We start from the raw sequence: 20137 nt of genomic DNA, 5'->3' as shown, positions 1-20137 counted from the left end.
CCTTGCTCTCCTACTGTGCTGTATAAATACTTCAAGCTTTACCATAATCTGCATAAAAAACGTACAAAAGGATGTTAATCAGCCTTGTCCAAAAATATATCGCTAAGGAAGTCTTTGGTTGACTAGTGGGAGGTGCCTGTGTGTTACCATGGCAACCTCTCACACCACCAGTTACATACACACATTTTCCGACCAGCAAGTTCCATTAGAGAGTATTGTGTGTGTGTGTGTGTGTGTATCAGTACTGAGGCTGGGCAGTTACAGGTAACTGAAGAACGTGGGCATGTCGGTAGGCAAGAATAAACGTAAGTAGGTAGGTAAGCAGGTAGATAAGGAGGTAGGCAAAGTAGGTAGGTATTTAGATAGGTAGGTAGGTAGATTGGTAGGTAGGTAGACAGAGAAATAGGTGGGTAGGTAAGTAGGTTGGTAGGTAGGTAAGTAGGTTGGTAGGTAGGTAGGTAGGTCGGTAGGTAGGCAAGAGTAAAGTAGGTAGATAGGTCAGTAGGTAGGTAAGTAGGTAGGAAGGTAGGTAAGTAGGTAGGAAGGTAGGTAAGTAGATAAATAGGTAGGTAGGCTGGTAGGTAAGTAGATACGAAGGTAGGTAGGTAAGTAAGTTATAGATATGTAGGCAGGACGGTAGGTAGGCCATTAGTATGTATATATGGAGATACCTAATAGACAACAGACAGACAGACGGGATGGATGAAAGGAAGGATGGAAGGAAAGAAGGAAGAAAGGAAGGAAAGAAGGAAGGAAGGAAGGAACGAATGAATGAAGGAAGGAAGAAAGGAAGGAAAGAAGGAAGGAAGGAAGGAAGGAAGAAAGGAATGAATGAATGAATGAAGGAAGGAAGAAAGGAAGAATGGAATGATTGAAGGAAGGAGGGAAGGAAGGAAGAAAGGAAGGAAAGAAGGAAGGAAGGAAGGAAAAAAGGAAGGAAAGAAGGAAGGAAGGAAGGAAAGAAGGAAGGAAGGAAGAAAGGAAAAAAGGAAGGAAAGAAGGAAGGAAGGAAGGAAAGAAGGAAGGAAGGAAGGAAAAAAGGAAGGAAAGAAGGAAGAAAGGAACGAAGGAATGAATGAAGGAAGGAAGGAAGAAAGGAAAAAAGGAAGGAAGCTGGATGGAAGGAAGGAAGGAAGGAGGGAAGCAGGAAGTAAGGAGGAAGAGAAAATGACTAAGGGAGAGGGGGGGGTGGAGGGAGTGGCTGGGGACGAGAGTCAAGGAGACGGGCTGGGGACGCGCCAGACGAGAGAATATGATACGTCAGGCCGTCCCCAGCCCGTCTCTTCTGGCCTCTCGTCCCCAGCCACTCTGTCTGTCTCTGTCTCTGTCTCTCTCTCTCTCTCTCTCTCTTTCTGTCCGTCTGTCTGTCTGTCTCTGTCTCTGTCTCTTTCTGTGTCTGTCTGTCTGTCTGTCTGTGTCTGTCTGTCTGTCTGTCTGTGTCTGTCTGTCTGTCTGTCTATGCCTGTCTGTCTGTCTGTCTGTCTGTCTCTGTCTCTTTCTGTGTCTGTCTGTCTCTGTCTCTTTCTGTGTCTGTCTGTCTGTCTGTCTCTTTCTGTCTGTCTGTCTGTCTGTCTGTCTGTCTCTGTCTGTCTGTCTTTTTGGCTGTCTGTCTCTCTTTCTGTCTGTCTGTCTGTCTATCTGTTTCTGTCTGTCTGTCTATCTGTTTCTGTCTGTCTGTCTGTCTGTTTCTGTCTGTCTGTCTGCCTGTCTCTCAGTCTGTCTCTTTCTTTGTCTGTCTTTCTGTCTGTCTGTCTTTCTGTCTGTTTCTTTCTGTCTGTCTGTCTCTCTGTCTGTTTGTCTGTCTGTCTCTCTCTGTTTCATTCTGTCTGCCTGTGTCTGTCTGTCTGCCTGTCTGTGTCTGTCTGTCTGCCTGTTTGTCTATCTGTTTGTCTGTCTGTCGGTCGGTCTGTCTCTCATCAGTGCCACCGCGGGAAGGCGTCTATAGTGTTTGTGGTAAAAGTCAACAGGCATACCAGCCACGGTTCAGGGGAAAAGTCTACGGATAAAGCGACCCACGTTTCACTACCGATATTTTACTCTGAGGGGTGTGTCGGGGTCGAGTGGGGACAGTGTATGGGGATGTTTTTTGGGTGTATTAGGTGCATGTATGGAGTGTATCTGGGTTGTGTTTGGGGTGTGTTTTTGAGGTGTGTATGGAGTGTATCTGGGTTGTGTTTGGGTTGTGTTTTTGAGGTGTGTATGGAGTGTATCTGGGTTGTGTTTGGGTTGTGTTTTTGAGGTGTGTATGGAGTGTATCTGGGTTGTTTGGGGTGTGTATGGAGTGTATCTGGGTTGTGTTTGGGGTGTGTTTTTGAGGTGTGTATGGAGTGTATCTGGGTTGTTTGGGGTGTGTATGGAGTGTATCTGGGTTGTGTTTGGGGTGTGTTTTTGAGGTGTGTATGGAGTGTATCTGGGTTGTTTGGGGTGTGTATGGAGTGTATCTGGGTTGTTTGGGGGGGGTGTTTGGGGTGTGTATGGAGTGTATCTGGGTTGTGTTTGGGGTGTGTATAGAGTGTATCTGGGTTGTGTTTGGGGTGTGTGTTTGGGGTGTGTATGGAGTGTATCTGGGTTGTGTTTGGGGTGTGTATGGAGTGTATCTGGGTTGTGTTTGGGGTGTGTATGGAGTGTATCTGGGTTGCGTTTGGGGTGTGTATGGAGTGTATCTGGGTTGTGTTTGGGGTGTGTATGGAGTGTATCTGGGTTGTGTTTGGGGTGTGTATGGAGTGTATCTGGGATGTGTTTGGGGTGTGTGTTTGGGGTGTGTATGGAGTGTATCTGGGATGTGTTTGGGGTGTGTGTTTGGGGTGTGTATGGAGTGTATCTGGGATGTGTTTGGGGTGTGTGTTTGGGGTGTGTATGGAGTGTATCTGGGATGTGTTTGGGGTGTGTGTTTGGGGTGTGTATGGAGTGTATCTGGGATGTATAGTATACACCCAAAGTACATCCCCCATCCTCCCAAAATAAAAAAGCACACACACCCTAAACACATACCAAACACACCTCAAACACATCCAAAATACACCCCCGAAACACTCAAAATATACCCCAAACACACTCCTTACAAAACACATACACACCCCAAACAGAACCCACACAACCCCCCCAAACGCACCCCAAACAGAAAAAAATATAACGCCCCCAAACACACCCCAAACAGAACCCACACAACCCCCCAAACACACCCTATACAGAAACCACACAACCACCCCCCAAACACACTCGAAAAAGAAACCACAGAATTCCCCAAAACACACAACAAACACACCCCAAAGAAGAACCCACACAACAACGCAAAAACACCCCAAACACAACCCACAACACCCCTCAAACACACCCCAAACAGAACCCACAAAACCCCCCAAACACACCCCAAACCGAACCCACACAACCCCCCAAACACACCCCAAACCGAACTCACACAATCCCCCACAAACACCACCCAAACCGAACCCACACAACCCCCCAAACACACCCCAAACCGAACCCACACAACCCCCCAAACACACCCCAAACCGAACCCACACAATCCCCCTCAAACACACCGAAACACACCCCAAACAGAACCCACACGACCCCCTAAAATAAACCCCAAACAGAACCCACACAACCCCTCCAAACGCACCCCCAAAAAAAGATACACAACCCCCACAAACACACCTTAAATAGACCCCGCACAACTCCCAAACACATGCCAAACACACTCTAAACAGAACCTACACAATCCCCCAAACACACCCCAAAACGAACCCACACAACCCTCAAACAGATCAGAAACACACCTCAAACAGAACCCATATAGCCCCCCCAAACACACCCCAAACAGAACCCATATAACCCCCCAAACACACCCCAAACTGAACCCACACAAACCCCCCAACACACCACAAACTGAACCCACACAAACCCCCCAACACACCACAAACACAACCAAAGCAGAACCCAAACAACCCCCAAAACACACCCCAAACTGAACCCATACAACCCCTGAAACGCACCCTAAACAGAACCCACACAACCCCCCAAACACACCCCAAACAGAACCCACACAACCCCCCAAACGCACCCCAAACAGAACCCACACAACCCCCCAAACACACCCCAAACAGAACCCACACAACCCCCCAAACACACTCCAAACTGAACCCACACAACCCCCCAAACACACCCCAAACAGAACCCACACAACCCCCCAAACACACCCCAAACAGAACCCACACAACCACCCAAACGCACCCCAAACTCCTCTCTCTCTCTCTCTCCCTCTCCCTCTCCCTTATTTTCCGTCATTCCTACCTTCAATGACTCCAGAAATCTGCTAACCCCACATGCCAACTCCCTAATACCTGTCACTTACCAGTTTATTTAAATATCTGGTTAGTTAATGCATTCTTGTATGTTATTCACGCAGTCTTCATTGACATCACAAAAATACAAATTGCAGACAACACAATACAGTATCTAGGAGCAATAAACACAAAATATCGCTACGGAAGGAAGGAAGGAATAATCAAGAGTAAGCACCGAGCCATAATATGGCTATATGGCAATGCAGAAGTAGAGGGAAAATATAGGCCGGGAGAAACAAGGAAATATCAAGAACAGAGGTAGGACAGAGGAGAAGAAGAGGACAGTAAGGAGAGAAAAATGGGAGACAAAAAGGCCCCTTTTAGTCTCCTCTTACGACAAGCAGGGGTACTAGGATGTTGCTGTGGAGAAAGCTTAAGGAAAGCATACGGTACTTAAGCTGATGAGACCACAGGACTAAGAATTACCTCTAGATTCATTTTGCAGCAGCAAGCAACTCTTAGTGTGCGGCCAAACTTGCGCGAAACACGTGACCGAGAAGACGACACAAAGCACCGGGATAGAGCCGCTGCAATATCCGAGTCTGATCGTTGGAAGGGCCCCTGACCTTCATTTCCTCCTGTCGGTCACATGTTTGGCTCAAGTGTGGCCCCACTGTAACCCAAAGCTTTCCATCTCAGGTGCTACCGATTGTCCTGTCCTTCCCTATCGGCCGAGCAGCGTGGCCAGGATCACTGTACGAGCCCGCCAAAATATCATATACTCTTTTGAATACTATGTATCTATTGCCAGACGCCTTAATCCCGTAAGGGGTGGCCACAAACAAATCGCCTCCATGTCCCCCCGTCCCCCGCCATTTCACTACCCTGCTCCCAGCTCACTCTCACTCTCTCATATACCTCCCACAGATCCGGTCGAGCAACTGCCGAGAAAAGACGTCTCTCCCTGCAGCACAGTCCTGCATAAAACTCTACGGACATTGCTACTCAGGTTTCACTTACTCTGACCACACCACCTCCCGATCCTGCATTATCACCATCGTCTCTACCAAGATTTCCTTCATCTCGACTGCAGATACACACTGCCTCTCTTGGCGGCTGTATACTGCAGTCAGGTAGAGCTTTGATCCTCGCACACTTCTCCTCTTGCCTCACTCCTCCTCCCAATCCTCCCCCAACATCAGACATACACACACACACACACACACACACACACACACACACACACACACACACACACACACACACACACTCAGTACATCCTATCCCCCACGTACCCCCTGCTCTCCTTGCCCACTTTGCCGTAGGATTTCCTGTTACCCCGCTACTGACGAACTGGACCCCGAGGGAAGGCCATTTAGGGCTGACACGACGGGGGTCACTAGAGTGACTGGGGAGGCAGAGGGTAACAGGAAGGCACCCCACTGTTAGGGTTAGGTTCCCCGTCAAGGGGCAGTCCGGAGTAGGCGCCAGGGTCCCTCCTCACGACGTCCTCTAGAGGGCGGGGGAGGTAAAAACCCGGCGCCCAGGATCTCTGGCATAGGTAGGCCTGGCACCCAACTTTACTATCTCACACAATGGACTCGAGATCGGGATCAAAGACCATCCACAGAGGCAATCCACAAAGCTCATCTGGAAAAAAAACAAGCATCGGAACAGAAACGTGCAGACAACAGAGCAAAAAAGCCTCAGCCACCCACACCTCAGCTTGCTGCAACAAAGAAGCAACTCCCCAACAACGGAACTTAGCAGAACCCCCCGCCACAGCCATCAACATCAAGCTATAAACCTGACGACAATGACTTTCATGTCCCCATGGACATTTCGCAAGCTACTCCTCCCAACCAAACCACCCACAATCAGGAGGAGCCAATGAAAAGCACAACAGAGGAAACACGCACAACCAGCACAACCGCCTCCTCAAACTCTCGCTTCACGAACAACTACTGCCCTCATGCCAGACGAAACCGCCAGCACTGTATCCACCTCCACCCCTTCCACCACAACCATCAAAGACGACGTCTTCCAGCCGGCCTCCAAGAAAAGAAGGGGCGGATAAAAAGAGCCGCAGTTTCGCTGATAACCCCCATCATAATACAGCGACCCCCCTCCCCTCCTCTCATACACCACAACCCTCGGGAAACGCCACTTCCTCGGCCAGAAGCCATCCATCACCGCAACCCAGCACCTACAAAAGAAGACAGCCCATGGTCTCAGTGAAACCCCTAACCTCACCCCCATCCAAATTCCCAGGCTTCCAGATTCCACGACAGGACCCCTTCCCAACCAGCTACGACATTGTTGGCCCTGGAAGAGGAACACCTCGAACTGAAAATCACAATCATACTTGGCAAGAACAACAGCACGGTCGTGGTTCCACTCGACGAAGACTCCCTCTACCTCCTAGCAACGATCGACACGGCAGGACACCAACCCATTCTACTACAGAAGATCGACCCTCAACTCAACACCCAAAAACTGATCCTAATGGGTTACCCCCTCAAATACCCACTACGCCCCATCACTCGACACCCACAAGTGGAAGAAGCCGCCCGCTGTATGACCAAAGCCTCTGGCGAGCCTCCGTCTCCTGCCCACATAACACACGAACCTGCAACCCAAACAGCTCCCCCCCCACGTCAGTCAGAAACAACAGCACAATCTCTTCTGCACACCCTCGTCACGAACTCAGAACAAATAGCACAAACCAAAGAAACCCTACGATCTTCCTGCCATTACCTCGGAACAACCATCATAAAATGTGTTGGGGCTCAGCTCCACTGCCCCCTCAACCCCCAACTCTTCACACCAGCACTCAACACCATGACAGACACCTGGATAGAGGGCACACACTTCTCCAACAGTCTCGCCCAGTTCAGCGATCCTCAGACAAATCGACAAAACCCAATACAATCCACAACGACACCCGTACCCGACCCAGAACACACCCTAGCAACGAGTGCCTCCTCTCACAAACAACCAGACAAACCCAATCCTCATCACCTCAGCCTAACCGTCCCGCCTCCACAAACCCAACGCCTCAAACCACGGAGCATTTCAGCGGGCCTAGACAAACGAGAACGCCCTCGCTCCCATTTCCCGATCAACGAACACTCCACAACAAGAGAAGACTAAACAATGTTCATACGGACCAAACATCCCCACTAATTAGTACCGGGCCACAACACCGTCCTAACCAAACAGCAAACCCACCACCCCCAACACACAACCTAAAGATCATACAATGGAACATCCTTGGCGACAAAAGAAACTCATCCTTCTTTACGAGGCTGCGCACAGAGACAAAACAGACATCTTCCTCTTACAAGAAACCCTCATCACCGAACAACATTCCCTCAAGCTAAAGAGCTTTAACTCCTTTCTCCTTCCGCACTTCCGGGTCGGCTCCAGAGGCTGTGCCATTCTCATACGTAATCACATTCAGGCAAACAAAATCCCACAACCACCACACTGCGGCGAAGAGGTCGAAATTCAGGGTGTATCCATCACCTTAGCCAACACTCCCCTAAAAATCTTCAACATTTATCGCAAACCCAGCGCCGCCCTCGACCTAGCAGAACTCTTCACCCTCGCAGCCAATGAAATGACGCTAATCGAAGGCGACTTGAACGCCCATCACCCCTGCCTAGGATCCACATCCCCCACCAACCCCGCAGGACGACACATATCAGAACTCCTAACCCTCACTCCTGGCATACAACTCCTAAATGACCCCAACACTCCCACACACTTACAAGGCGCTCCCACACACTTACAAGGCGCTCCCACACATTTACAAGGCGCTCCCACACACTTACAAGGTGGCAGACTCGACCTCACGCTTCTAACCACAGGAATCGCAACACACACTGAATGGGAACCCCACCCAACCCTGACATCAGATCACTTCGCCATCGTCTGCACACGTTATCTCCCCCCACTACCCCGACCCCCCCGGACCCCCGCCCAGGTGGTGCACAAAAAAAGCCAATTGGAGACTCTTCACAGCCTCACTGGAAGAAATCATAACCCAACTCGAACCTTCAGACAACCTGGACGAACACGAACACCAAATCTCAGCAGCCTTCACCACTGCCGCCGAAACTGCAATTCCTACAACCCCTCACAAACAGCGACATTTCAAGGACTATTGGTATTATAATGACAGAGTCAAAGAGCTAAACCATCGAGCTAACAGTGCCAGAAAAATATACAAAGTCCACCCCACCCCCCAAAGCAGACAATATCTTAAGGCAGTCGTCCAGCATACAATAAAAAAAAAAATAAAAAAAAAATAAGAGAAAAGAAATGGCTGGAGTGGTGCAGATCCTTAAGCGCCAACATCAACCTAGGCCACATTTGGAAAACACTCAGAGCCGTCTTAAACCCCCACAACCCCGTCCCACAAAACATCCCAACCCTCAGGAAGAGGCCGAAAGAATAGTGTCACTTTTCGTCCATCAAATCTCTCCGTTCTGCACCCTACGACACATACAAAACCGCCTCAACACCCTACACGCCGAGTGCGATGCAAGAATACACCTCGCTAAAAACACCCCTGCCCAAACAGACCAAACCTTTACTATCCAAGAATTCCATCGTTCACTCAAAACCAGCAGCGACACAGCCCCCGGTATTGACCAAATCACCTACTCCATGCTATCTCACGCTGGACCGAATGCCACCACTGCCATTCTCAACCTCGTAAATCACTTCTGGACTTTAGCCAAACTTCCCTCTGCAAAGGAAAAGGCTGCCATTCAACCAATCCCTAAACCCAAAGACCTTGGTAACTACAGACCTATATCCTTCCTCATCTGCCTCGGAAAAACCATGGAAAGGATGGTCCACCAACGTCTGCAACGGAACACACCCACGCCACACCAATATCTGTTTGCATACACCAGAGGAAGGGGGACAGCAGAATGCCTCACCACATTCATGGCAGAAGTACGCAACGGGAAGAGTCTAGTCATCTTTCTCGATCTCGATAAAGTCTTCGAGCTCGCCTGTCCCGAGGCAACCCTCTCTACCTTTGCCAGCAAGAGAATTGGGGGTCGCGTCCTCGGCTGGCTCGAGGACTTCTTCAGAGATCGAGAAGCTCTCGCACCCTTCCAAGGACGCTCTTCCACTTTCCACAGACACATTAACGGCACTCCACAGGGCAGTATAATCAGCCCAACTCTCTACAACACCCTCATGGACAGTCTCCTACAAACAAACATCGGCCCAGACATATGCGTCCTCTGCTATGCCGACGATCTAGCTCTAATAGTAAACCGAGGTCCCCTCTATGACAAAGCTCAATGAACCCTTTCCCAACTCCACCAAGGATGTATAGATCTCGGTCTATCTATAAACACCCAAAACACCCAAGCACTAGCACTAGGCATGCAACCCCCCTCCTCACGTCCTCTACATCTCGGCTACAACCCGATCGAATATGTAAACTCTCACCTTTATCTCGGAGTGTGGATCGACTCCAATTTATCCTTCAGAACCGAAATCAGTTTCCTAAAAGAGAGAACAAACCTTAGACTCAGCACCCTCAGATCCCTTACAGACAAGAGCAATGGGGCCTCATATAAAGTCCTCAGACTATTTGACATCCAAGCTATTCGCTCCGTCATCGACTATTGTGCCCCTATACCCGTCGGCGCAAACCCCACCCTAATCCAAAAACTCGAAACCACCCAAAACGAGGCACTCCTTATCATGACCAACTCACCCAGATGGACTCGCCTCTGCAATCTCCGCATGGAGTGCAAGATCGAAGCCATTCAACACCGAATAAAAGCTAGAGCTGCAGGAATCATAGCGAAAATAACTCACAGTGCGACACCTCTCCCACCCCTAACACGAGTCCCAGCCAGCATCAACCTTCACCCTGATCTGCTGAAACAAAGTTGGACCCATTGCACTGTGAAAGCCATCCGACTTTTCAACCTCGACACCGTCATACAACAAGAACCAGTTGCTCCCGACCCAGAATACCGGCAGCCACCCCCCCCTGAGCTTCACCCCCTTTCAAACTAATAACTCCACACTCCTCCGCCAAAGCCAACACCCCCACTCAGCCTAGAATTCATCGCTCACCTCACTCCCCCCAACTTCATCACATACTACACCGACGGATCTGTTAATCCACCCAAAGCAGGAGCCGCCTTCATCTGCGGGACCAAGACAGCAGCCTGGCGAATCACAGACGGAGCATCAACCCTCCTCACTGAACTCGTAGCTATCCGTGAAGCCCTAATAGACGCCAAAAACACCACTGTATCGCCAGCCATCATTATACACACTGACTCCCTCTCTGCAATACAAGTACTACGCCAACCAGACCGCTACGACAATATCAACATCTGCAGCACCATTGTCAACACGGCATACCAAATATTAGCAAGAAAAACTATAATCATACACGTAGGCATAAGCGGAAATGAAAGAGCAGACAACGCCGCCAAACAAGCCACAAACTGCCCCCACAGCGATATCGAAGTCACACTTAGCCACTGACAAATCAAAAAGAAAATATTAAACAAAGCATCAGCCCACAACCAAGCATATCCCAGACAAGAAAACAACTACACTCATTCACTGATGAGAAGGTTACAGCTAAGACATCGCCCCCTTCCCAATATAATCGACGAACAATACCAAAACTGCAAACACTGTAAAGCAAACTTTCCTTTTCCCCTACTACATTATCTACTAAAATGCCCTGCAACCGAACTACTCAGAGCGGCAGAATCTACCCCAACCCAAACATCCCACCCACTGAACCCTCGCCCCCCCCCCCTTCATGTCCTAGATGCTGCAGGAGCTGCCCCAATTAGACAAAACCCACCCAACACCCTCATCCGCCTCGTGCAAACCGCCACTCCACCCAAATAACGCTCTCTCTCTCTCTCTCTCTCTCTCTCTCTCTCTCTCTCATCAGTGCCACCACGAGAAGGCGTGTCTATAGTGTTTGTGGTAAAAGTTTACGGACATACCAGCCACGGTTCAGAGGAAAAGTCTACGGATGAAGCGACCTAAGTTTCACTGCCGAAATTTTTCTCTGAGGAGTGTCAGACTCGGGGGGTGGGGGAGTATGGGGCTGCTTGTTTGGGTGTATTAGGTGTATGTATGGAGAGTACCTGGGTTGTGTTTGGGGTGTGTGTGTTTGGGGTGTGTATGGAGTGAATCTGGGATGTATAGTCTACACCCCAAGTACACCTCAAATACACCCCCAAAACACCCCAAACACATCCCAAACACACTCCAAACACACCTCAAACACACCCAAAATACACCCAAAATACACCCCAAAAGACTCAAAATATACCCCAAACACACCCCATTCAAACCCCATACACACCCTAAAAAAAAAACACACACAACCCCTCAAAACACTCCCTAAACACACCCCAAACAGAACCTACAGAATCCCCAAAAACAAACCCCCAAAACACCCCAAAGACACCCCAAACAGAACCCACACAACCTACCAAACACACCCCAAACAGAACCCACACAACCTACCAAACACACCCCAAACAGAAACCACACAACCTCCCAAACACACCCCAAACAGAAACCACACAACCCCCCCAAACACACAACAAACATACCTCAAACAGAACCCACACAACCCACCAAACACACCCCAACCAGAACTCACACAGCTCGTCAGGACACACCCCAACCACACTCGAAACAGAACCCACACACCCGAAACACACCCCAAATCTCCCCCCCCATTCTCTCTCTCTCTCTCTCTCTCTCTCTCTCTCTCTCTCTCTCTCTCTCTCTCTCTCTCTCATCAGTGCCACCACGTGAAGGCGTGTCAATAGTGTTAGTGGTAAAAATATACGGACATCCCAGCTAAGGTTCATGAGAAAAGTCTACGGGTAAAGCCACCCAAGTTTCACTACCGAAATATTATTCAAAGGGGTGTGTCGGACTCAGGGGAGGGGGGGGTATTGGGCTGTTTATTATGTGTATTAGGTGTATGTATGGAGTGTATCTGGGGTGTGTTTGGTATGTGTGTATGGGGCGTGTATGGAGTGTATATGGGTTGTGTCTGGGGTGTGTGTTTGGTGTGTCTATGGAGTGTATCTGGGATGTATAGAGTACATACTATATAAACCTCAAATACACCTCCCTAAACACACCCCAAAAAGAACCCACATGACCTCCCAAAACACATCCCAAAAAGAACCCACATGACCTCCCAAAACACACCCCAAAAACACCCCAAACAGAACCCACACAACTCCCCCAAACACACCCAAAACAGAACCAACACAACTCCCCCAAACAAAACCCACACAACTCCCCCAAACACACCCAAAACAGAACCCACACAACTCCCCCAAACAACCCCCAAAACAGAACCCACACAATCCATCCAAACACACCCCAAACAGAACCCACACAATTCCCCAAATACATCCCAGAAAGAACCCACAGAACCTCCCCAAACACACAACAAAAAGAACCCACATGACCTCCCAAAACACACCCCGAAAACACCCCAAACAGAACCCATACAAACCCCCCAAACACACCACAGGTAGAACTCAAACAACCCCCCCAAACACACCCCAAACAGAACCCACAAAACCCCAGCAAACACACCAGAAACAAAACCCACACAACCCCTCAAAACACACCCCAGATAGAACCAATGCAACCCCCCAAACACACCCCAAACACACATCAAACACACGCCAAACAGAACCCACATAATCCCCCAAAACACATCCGAAACAAACTACAAACAGAACCCACAAAGCCCCCCAAACACACCATAAAAAGAACCCACACAACCCCCCTCAAACACACCCAAACACACGCTAAACAAAACCCACAGAACCCCCCAGACACACCCCAAACAGAACCCACACAACCCCCGGAACACACCCCAAACAGAACCCACACAACCCCCAAAACACACTCCAAACAGAACCCACACAACCCCCAAAACACACTCCAAACAGAACCCACACAACCCCCAAAACACACCCCAAACAGAACCCACACAACCCCCAAAACACACTCCAAACAGAACCCACACAACCCCCAAAACACACTCCAAACAGAACCCACACAACCCCCCCAAACGCACCCCAAAAAGAACCCGCACAACCCCCCAAACACACCCTAAAAAGAGCCCGCACAACCCCCCAAACACACCCCAAAACGAACCCACACAACACCCTCAAACACACCCCAAACAGAACCCACACAACCCCCCAAACACACCCCAAACAGAACCCACACAACCCCCCAAACACACCCCAAACTGAGCCCACACAAACCCATAACACCAGCAGGGTCTTCTGTGTCGTACTCCACTGCATGTGACTGGAAACTTCGTGGCGACGTGGCTGTGTGTGTGGGACGGGGGTGTATTGGTGTGGCTGGGTGTGTGGACATGTGGCTGTGTGTGAATGCTAGACTGGCTACGTCACTGTGTGTTTATAGATAGATAGATAGATAGATAGATTGATAGATAGATAGATATAGATGTGTGTGTGTGTGTGTGTGTGTGTGCGTGTGTGTTTTCATGAAGCCTATCCTCGTGTATGGATGTGTAAATGAATGACTATGTATGTACCGTATATATATCGCTTTATCTACATGTATAAAAATTGATGATTGTCTGAGTACATACGGTATGTATGTAAAAATGCCTTCGTCTGATTGCGTACGAAAAATACACTTACGTCAGACTGCGTAGCAAAAATACCTTCGTCAGACTGCGTCAGAAACACACTTACGTCAGATTGCGTAGGAAAAATTCTTACGTCAGGTTGCGTCGGAAAAATACATTTACGTCAGATTTTGTCAGAGAAATACGTCAGTTTGCGTCGGAATAATAAACTTAAGTCAATTTCGTCGGAAAAATACACTTACGTCAGATTGTGTCGGAAAAACACTTACGTCAGATTGCGTCAGAATAATACCTTTGTCAGATTGCGTGGGAAAAATACACTTACGTCAGATTGCGTAGGAAAAAAAACCTTCGTCAGATTGCATCGGAATAATAAACTTACGTCAGACTGCGTCGGAAAAATACACTTACGTCAGATTGCATCGGAAAAATACCTTCGTCAGGTTGCGTCGGAATAATAAACTTAAGTCAGATTGCGTCGGAAAAATTCCTACGTCAGACTGTGTCAGAAAAATACACTTACGTCAGATTTCGTCGGAGAATTTCGTCAGTTTGCCTCAGAATAATACACTTACGTCAGATTCAGTAGGAATAATAAACTTTCGTCAGACTGTGTAGGAAATATAAACTTACGTCAGATTGCCCTATTCTAGTCGGGGACTGAATATCTTACTTAGGCTTTTTTGGCTGTTTCTCTTCTCTCTCTCTCTCTCTCCCAAAAAATAAAATATGGAATGCAGGATACATCGCTAGAGAACAGGCGTAATGAAGCCTTTCAGTAGAGGTCATGTTGGCAATACGAGTGGTTTTAGCTTGGCTGGTGCAGTGAGTCTGTCTTACCATGGCAACCCCCCCACCTCACCACATCATAGCAGACATACACATATTTCCCTGCACTAGGCCCCATAACAGAATTAGTGTGTGTGTGTGTGTGTGTGTGTGTGTGTGTGTGTGTGTGCGTGGGAGGGTGGGTGGATGTGTTGTGTGTGTGAGTGGGTGGGTGGGTGGATGAGAGGGTGGGTGGATGTGTTGTGTGTGCTGGGGGGTGGGGAGATGGGGAATGTATGGTTTGATGTGGTTGCCGTGTGTGTGTGTGTGTGTGTGTGTGTGTGTGTGTATGTGTGTGTGTGTGTGTGTGTGTGTGTGTGTGTGTGTGTGTGTGTGTGTGTGTGTGTGTGTGTGTGTGTGTGTGTGTGTGTGTGTGTGTGTGTGTGTTAGCTCACAACTTGTCAAAGGACCTCGATCATACATAAGAAGATATGCTATTAAAGTTAGGGCACAAATATATTGTAATGTACTATGAAGTCAGCTACTCTCATTAATACGCCACGCTTCTTCCCGCCTCTCCTGCCTCCTTAACCTTCGTCTATCTGTCTTCTATATGTCTGTCTCACTGTCTGCCTGTCCCTCTGTTGTAAGCGACAATCACCTCTCATCCTTCCACAACGTCCTAGATTATCATACCATCATGCAGTATACAAATTTTCTCATCTTAACTTGGCCCAGATTTTCCTCATTTTGCCGCTTAATTCACATGGGTCATTGCCAGAAAAGGACAACGCTGCGGCTACCTTTCCACAGCCCTTTCTTGTGACTTATATATTCTTGTATTAATCTATTGCTACATCTCAACATTCAGATTGGAGAGATGGAATTTGGGCCAAGTTAGAGTAAAACGAGTACAGAAGTAGTAAAAGCCAAATGGCATACCTTTTGAGGGTGCAGCGGGAAACAAGGTGAGATCACAGGCAAGAGGACAATGGCGGGAAAATCCAGCAAAATCTAACCACCAGCTTATGAAGTGACGCCAACAACACCCGTGCCTCACAATCGGGTCAAACACCAGTCCACTTTATCACTAAACACCTCTGATGTTAGAGTATGGTAACAGAAAATTAAATAATCGTGTAGACGTGATGTACCGACGCACTCTCTCCACGGAGTCTACCTCTGACCTACTGTTTATTGCAGGTTCGTCACAATGCTTCGAAACTGATGAGTCTCTGTCTCGGACAAGATGGGTGGCCGAATCTTTATCCTTGTAGCTCTGACCTTTTACTGAATGCTGTAAATATCGATTTACTTCATCCTAACCTAATTCAAAGTGTAATGACAGTGATGATCTGCTCGCATGACTTCCCCGCGCACCTTTTGTGACGCCACGGACTAAGTCGGGGTGGGCTTTCTGTTCAGAGAAAAGCAGTAAAATGGATGGGTAACTGCGAAAAATTAGTCACTGTCCGCTGACTCTTCCTGCTTGGCTTCCAACGACAACGTTCCCCAGATTGTAAGGGCTTGTTCGGAATGGCTTATTCAAAACCTAAATAAAAAAATAGGATAATCTGCTAACTTTTTCCTATAATCTTGCTAACAGACAGGCAAGAAGACAAAGGCAGACGGATAGGCAGGCAGACAGGGAGACAGACTGATAGACAGATATATAAACCTGGCCAAACACATAGCTTCATCGGGCCTTGTCCGTTGGCTGTAATTGTAGAAAAACACGATTATTTTTTCAAGTCGTTTTTCTCATAACACATTTTGTTTTCAGCCATACTCGTACCAGATCACGTCATTCAACAATGATGTGCGTATTTGGGGATTAATAAAGCTTTAGTTTCATTTTCTATATGAGAGAAAAAGGCAGTGAAAACATCGATAGTACCCCCAACAGTCTGATACAACAGCCTTCTCCCGTTCGCCTCTGCCTGGATTTTTCCCTTTAACCATTATTTCCCCTAATGGAGAGTTGTGGCAGACTCCTGTATTCCATAAACTAACATTTTATTCATTTGACGTACAGTGTTATTAAACGTGAACTGATTTTGTCCTATTGTGCGATAACATTGCACTTCATTGGCCACGAGCCTTTAGGTAAGGAGATTTTGGAGTTATATATGTGCTGGGATCCCTCTGTATCTTGACTGCTTTTGGGCTGGGAATTTATTATTATTATTATTTTCATCATCATCACTAGTAGTAGTAGTAGTAGTAGAACCATTAGTTTGAGGGATCAGCATTCCAGATTAAATTGACGAATACAGTGGATAGCGCTGTCCGGTGGAGTTAGGGCATCTGGGCAGTGTCTCACTTGATCAATTTCTTTTAATGCAATAGACGACATTTTGAGCATTATTTCAGCTCTTGGTATCTCTGCACTTCTAAGTTTTCAAAGTTTTCCAACCAGATTTTCATATAGTAGTTTGTCTTCAGGGTACTACTGAGCCTCCATGACTAACACAGATAGTGGAGTACCAACATATCCAGTACTCCAATGCTAGGGAGGCCATGTGGGGTGCTTTTGGTCATGCCTGAGTTCGCTGGCTTTTCTTTGGTTTGTTCTTAAATTCTGGCGTCCTTAATTAACCCATTATGAACTCAGAGCATTTTTACAGAATGCATACTTAATTATGCTTGTTATTTACGGCTAATATTTAAGCCTGTTAACATTTCAAAAGGGTAATTACACAAGATACCAGTTATTTATTTGATGACATGCTCAGGTTAGGAGAGAAACTCAGACATAATTGTATTTCACGTTTATTTGTATCAACATCTAAGAGTATGCATGCTAGTTTGTGTGTGTGTGTGTGTGCTGTGAGGGTACTGAATTAATAAGTGCCAATATACGCGCGTGTGATGATTAACTCCATATTTAATTAATAGGTATACATGCTTATTTCCTCTGTCTCTCATTTCAGCACGCTCACTGCCATCCCCACGCCCAAACCAGCAGCCTTAGCCGTCTCCGCAAAACACAGGGACCTACAGGTGAGTTGGCAGTCTATTAAAGGCACACACCTAATTCATTTCCTAATCCTGCAGCATCACAAACACTCCATCACTTCATTCCTCAAAAACGCAAGAATTTTTACTCTTTCCTACATACACTTCCAGATTTCGTCTCTCTCTCTCTCTCTCTCTCTCTCACACACACACACACACACACACACACACACACACACACACACACACACACACACACACACACACACACACACACACACACACACACACACACACACACACACACACACACATTAACCCATGGGGATGACGTAAGGACCAGACGGAAAGAATATTTTGAAAGCCTGATGAATGGGAATTGAGAGAGCTGAGCCACTGTAAACATGATTGGTTTTGGGGATGTGCAGAGAAGGAAAGCAGTGCCAGGCAACGTGACACTCGCACAGGTGAAGAACGCTGTGAAGTGGCTGAAAAATGGGAATGCAGCTGAGGCCGATGAGATGTACGCAGAGGTGCCTAAGCGTAGTGGAGAGAGTGGAATGAAGTGCTTGGTGGAGATATGTAAGAAGGCATGGATGAGTGAAACTGTGCAAGCAGTGGAAAAAGGCAGTGAGTGTACCGCGGTACAAATATAAAAGTGGGGAAAGTGTGTGCAAGAATTATCATGGCATACGATTATTCAATGTGTAGGGATGGTATATGGAAGAATTATTGCAGAGAAAGTAAGACAGATATCATATGTCCTAGTGACTGAAGAACAGGGTAGCTTTAGGAGTGGCAGAGGATGTACCGGTATGGATAAAATATTTGCAGTAAGACAGATAGTGGAAAAGGCTTGTGAGAAGTACTATAAGGTGTTTATGGCACTCATGGATCTGGCAAAAGCATACAAAAAAGTAGACAGAGAAGGATGGTGGAAGGTTTCGTGCATGTATGGTGTAGGTGGTAAGCTGCTAGGTGCTGTCAAGAGTTTTTATGATGGTAGTGAAGCATGTGTAAGGGTAAATGGGCATCTATATGAATGGTTCATGATCGGTGTGGGCAAGGTTGTGTGATGTCCCCAAGGTTGTTCAATATATATATAGATGGAGTGCAAAGAAAAGTAAAAACACGAGTAATGGAGAGAGAGATGACATTGGTAATGAATGGTGATGGATGAAATATCTCAAATATGTTGTACGTTGATGATGTAGTACTACTTGCAGATACTGGACAAGAACTTGGTAGACTAGTGCAGAGTTTTGCTGATATGTGAGCATCGTGCCCTAAGAGTAAATGTAGAAAAGAGTAAAGTGGTGGTTATTGAGAGAGAGAAGGTGGCTCCCAGTGTGATGTTACAGTGAATGGAGAGAGACTGGAATTGGTGAGAGAGTTCAAATACCTGGGTAAAGTGACAGAAAAGAGAGGAAAATGTGCAAAAGACGTGGAAAGTAGAGTGACACAAGGAGGGAACGTAGCTGGTGCTATAAAGGCCTTGATAAGAAACTGAGGCTTGAGTGTTGCAGCTGCACGAGGCTTACATGAAGGAGTGTTAGTGCCAAGTTTATCATATAGATGTGAGACAATATTGTGGCATGAAAATGAAAAGTCAAGAGTGAGAGCAGTGGAGATGAGACTGCTAAGGAATGTATGTGTAGTACAGAGAGTGGATAGGATGTGGAATGAGGAAGTCTGTGGACATCAGAATTGAAGAGAGTGTACTGAGATGGTATGGTCATGTGGAGAGAATGGATAACAACAGAGTGGTGAAAAAGGTATGTGTAAATGAATCCGAATGAGGAAGGAGGCGAGATAGGCCAAAGAGACGGTGGAGGGATATTGTGGGTGAGTGTGAGGAAGAGAGGTCTGGAAGTCGGTGAGGCTGGGGGACTGACGAGATCAAGCTGGCTGGATGAATGTTGTGAGAAGTGAATGATCTGGGATTTGGCACCCTTTTTTAACGTGATAGCGTCTGGATTTACACTATCGGATACGTTTATAAGAAGCTACAGAATTTTAATATTCTTATGTAAGAAGGAACCAAAGGCTAGGAGCCCGCAAACAATTCCTTCCAAGAAAAAACAAAAACAATACAAAAGAGAGCCAAATTCAAGATCTGTTAATTTCGAGACGCCTGGACACACTACATTTGAAAGACTGGAGATCCTAGGAAGTAGGAAATACAGAGGGAGACAGTTCCAGAGTTGACCTGTTGCATAAATGAAGGACTGGGAGTAACAGTTAACTCTTGCATTAGAAAGCTGGACACAAAAGGGATGAGAGTTTATTGCTAGACGGGTGTTTCGCGTCCGTCGTAGAGGTGGAGGGATGCAAGCAGACAGTTTAGAGAAGCATTGACCGTGGAAGTAGCGATAGAAAAGAGATAAAGAGGCAACTGTGCAACAAAGAGACAGAGGTTGTAGGGAGCCAATAAGGGGAGGAGAGT

The 20137-nt window shown here is 47.3% G+C and overlaps 1 protein-coding gene across 1 annotated transcript; it reads left to right on the top strand.

Annotated features, from left to right (window-relative positions):
* Window positions 1-9695: 9695 nt before the first annotated feature.
* LOC145404398 (uncharacterized) lies at window positions 9696-10820 on the top strand. Its single transcript, XM_080275915.1, has 2 exons — window positions 9696-10277; window positions 10365-10820. Exons 1-2 carry the CDS (start codon window positions 9696-9698, stop codon window positions 10818-10820), a joined length of 1038 nt encoding a protein of 345 aa, XP_080132041.1.
* The last annotated feature ends 9317 nt before the right edge of the window (window positions 10821-20137 follow it).

This window comes from Coenobita brevimanus, chromosome 7 (genome assembly GCF_032717465.1).
Source record: "Coenobita brevimanus isolate Jiangsu-jjx chromosome 7, ASM3271746v2, whole genome shotgun sequence".
Taxonomy (NCBI): Eukaryota; Metazoa; Arthropoda; class Malacostraca; order Decapoda; family Coenobitidae; genus Coenobita; species Coenobita brevimanus.
The sequence above is the reverse complement of the archived record's forward strand: the minus strand, read 5'-3'. Positions and strand labels throughout refer to the sequence as shown.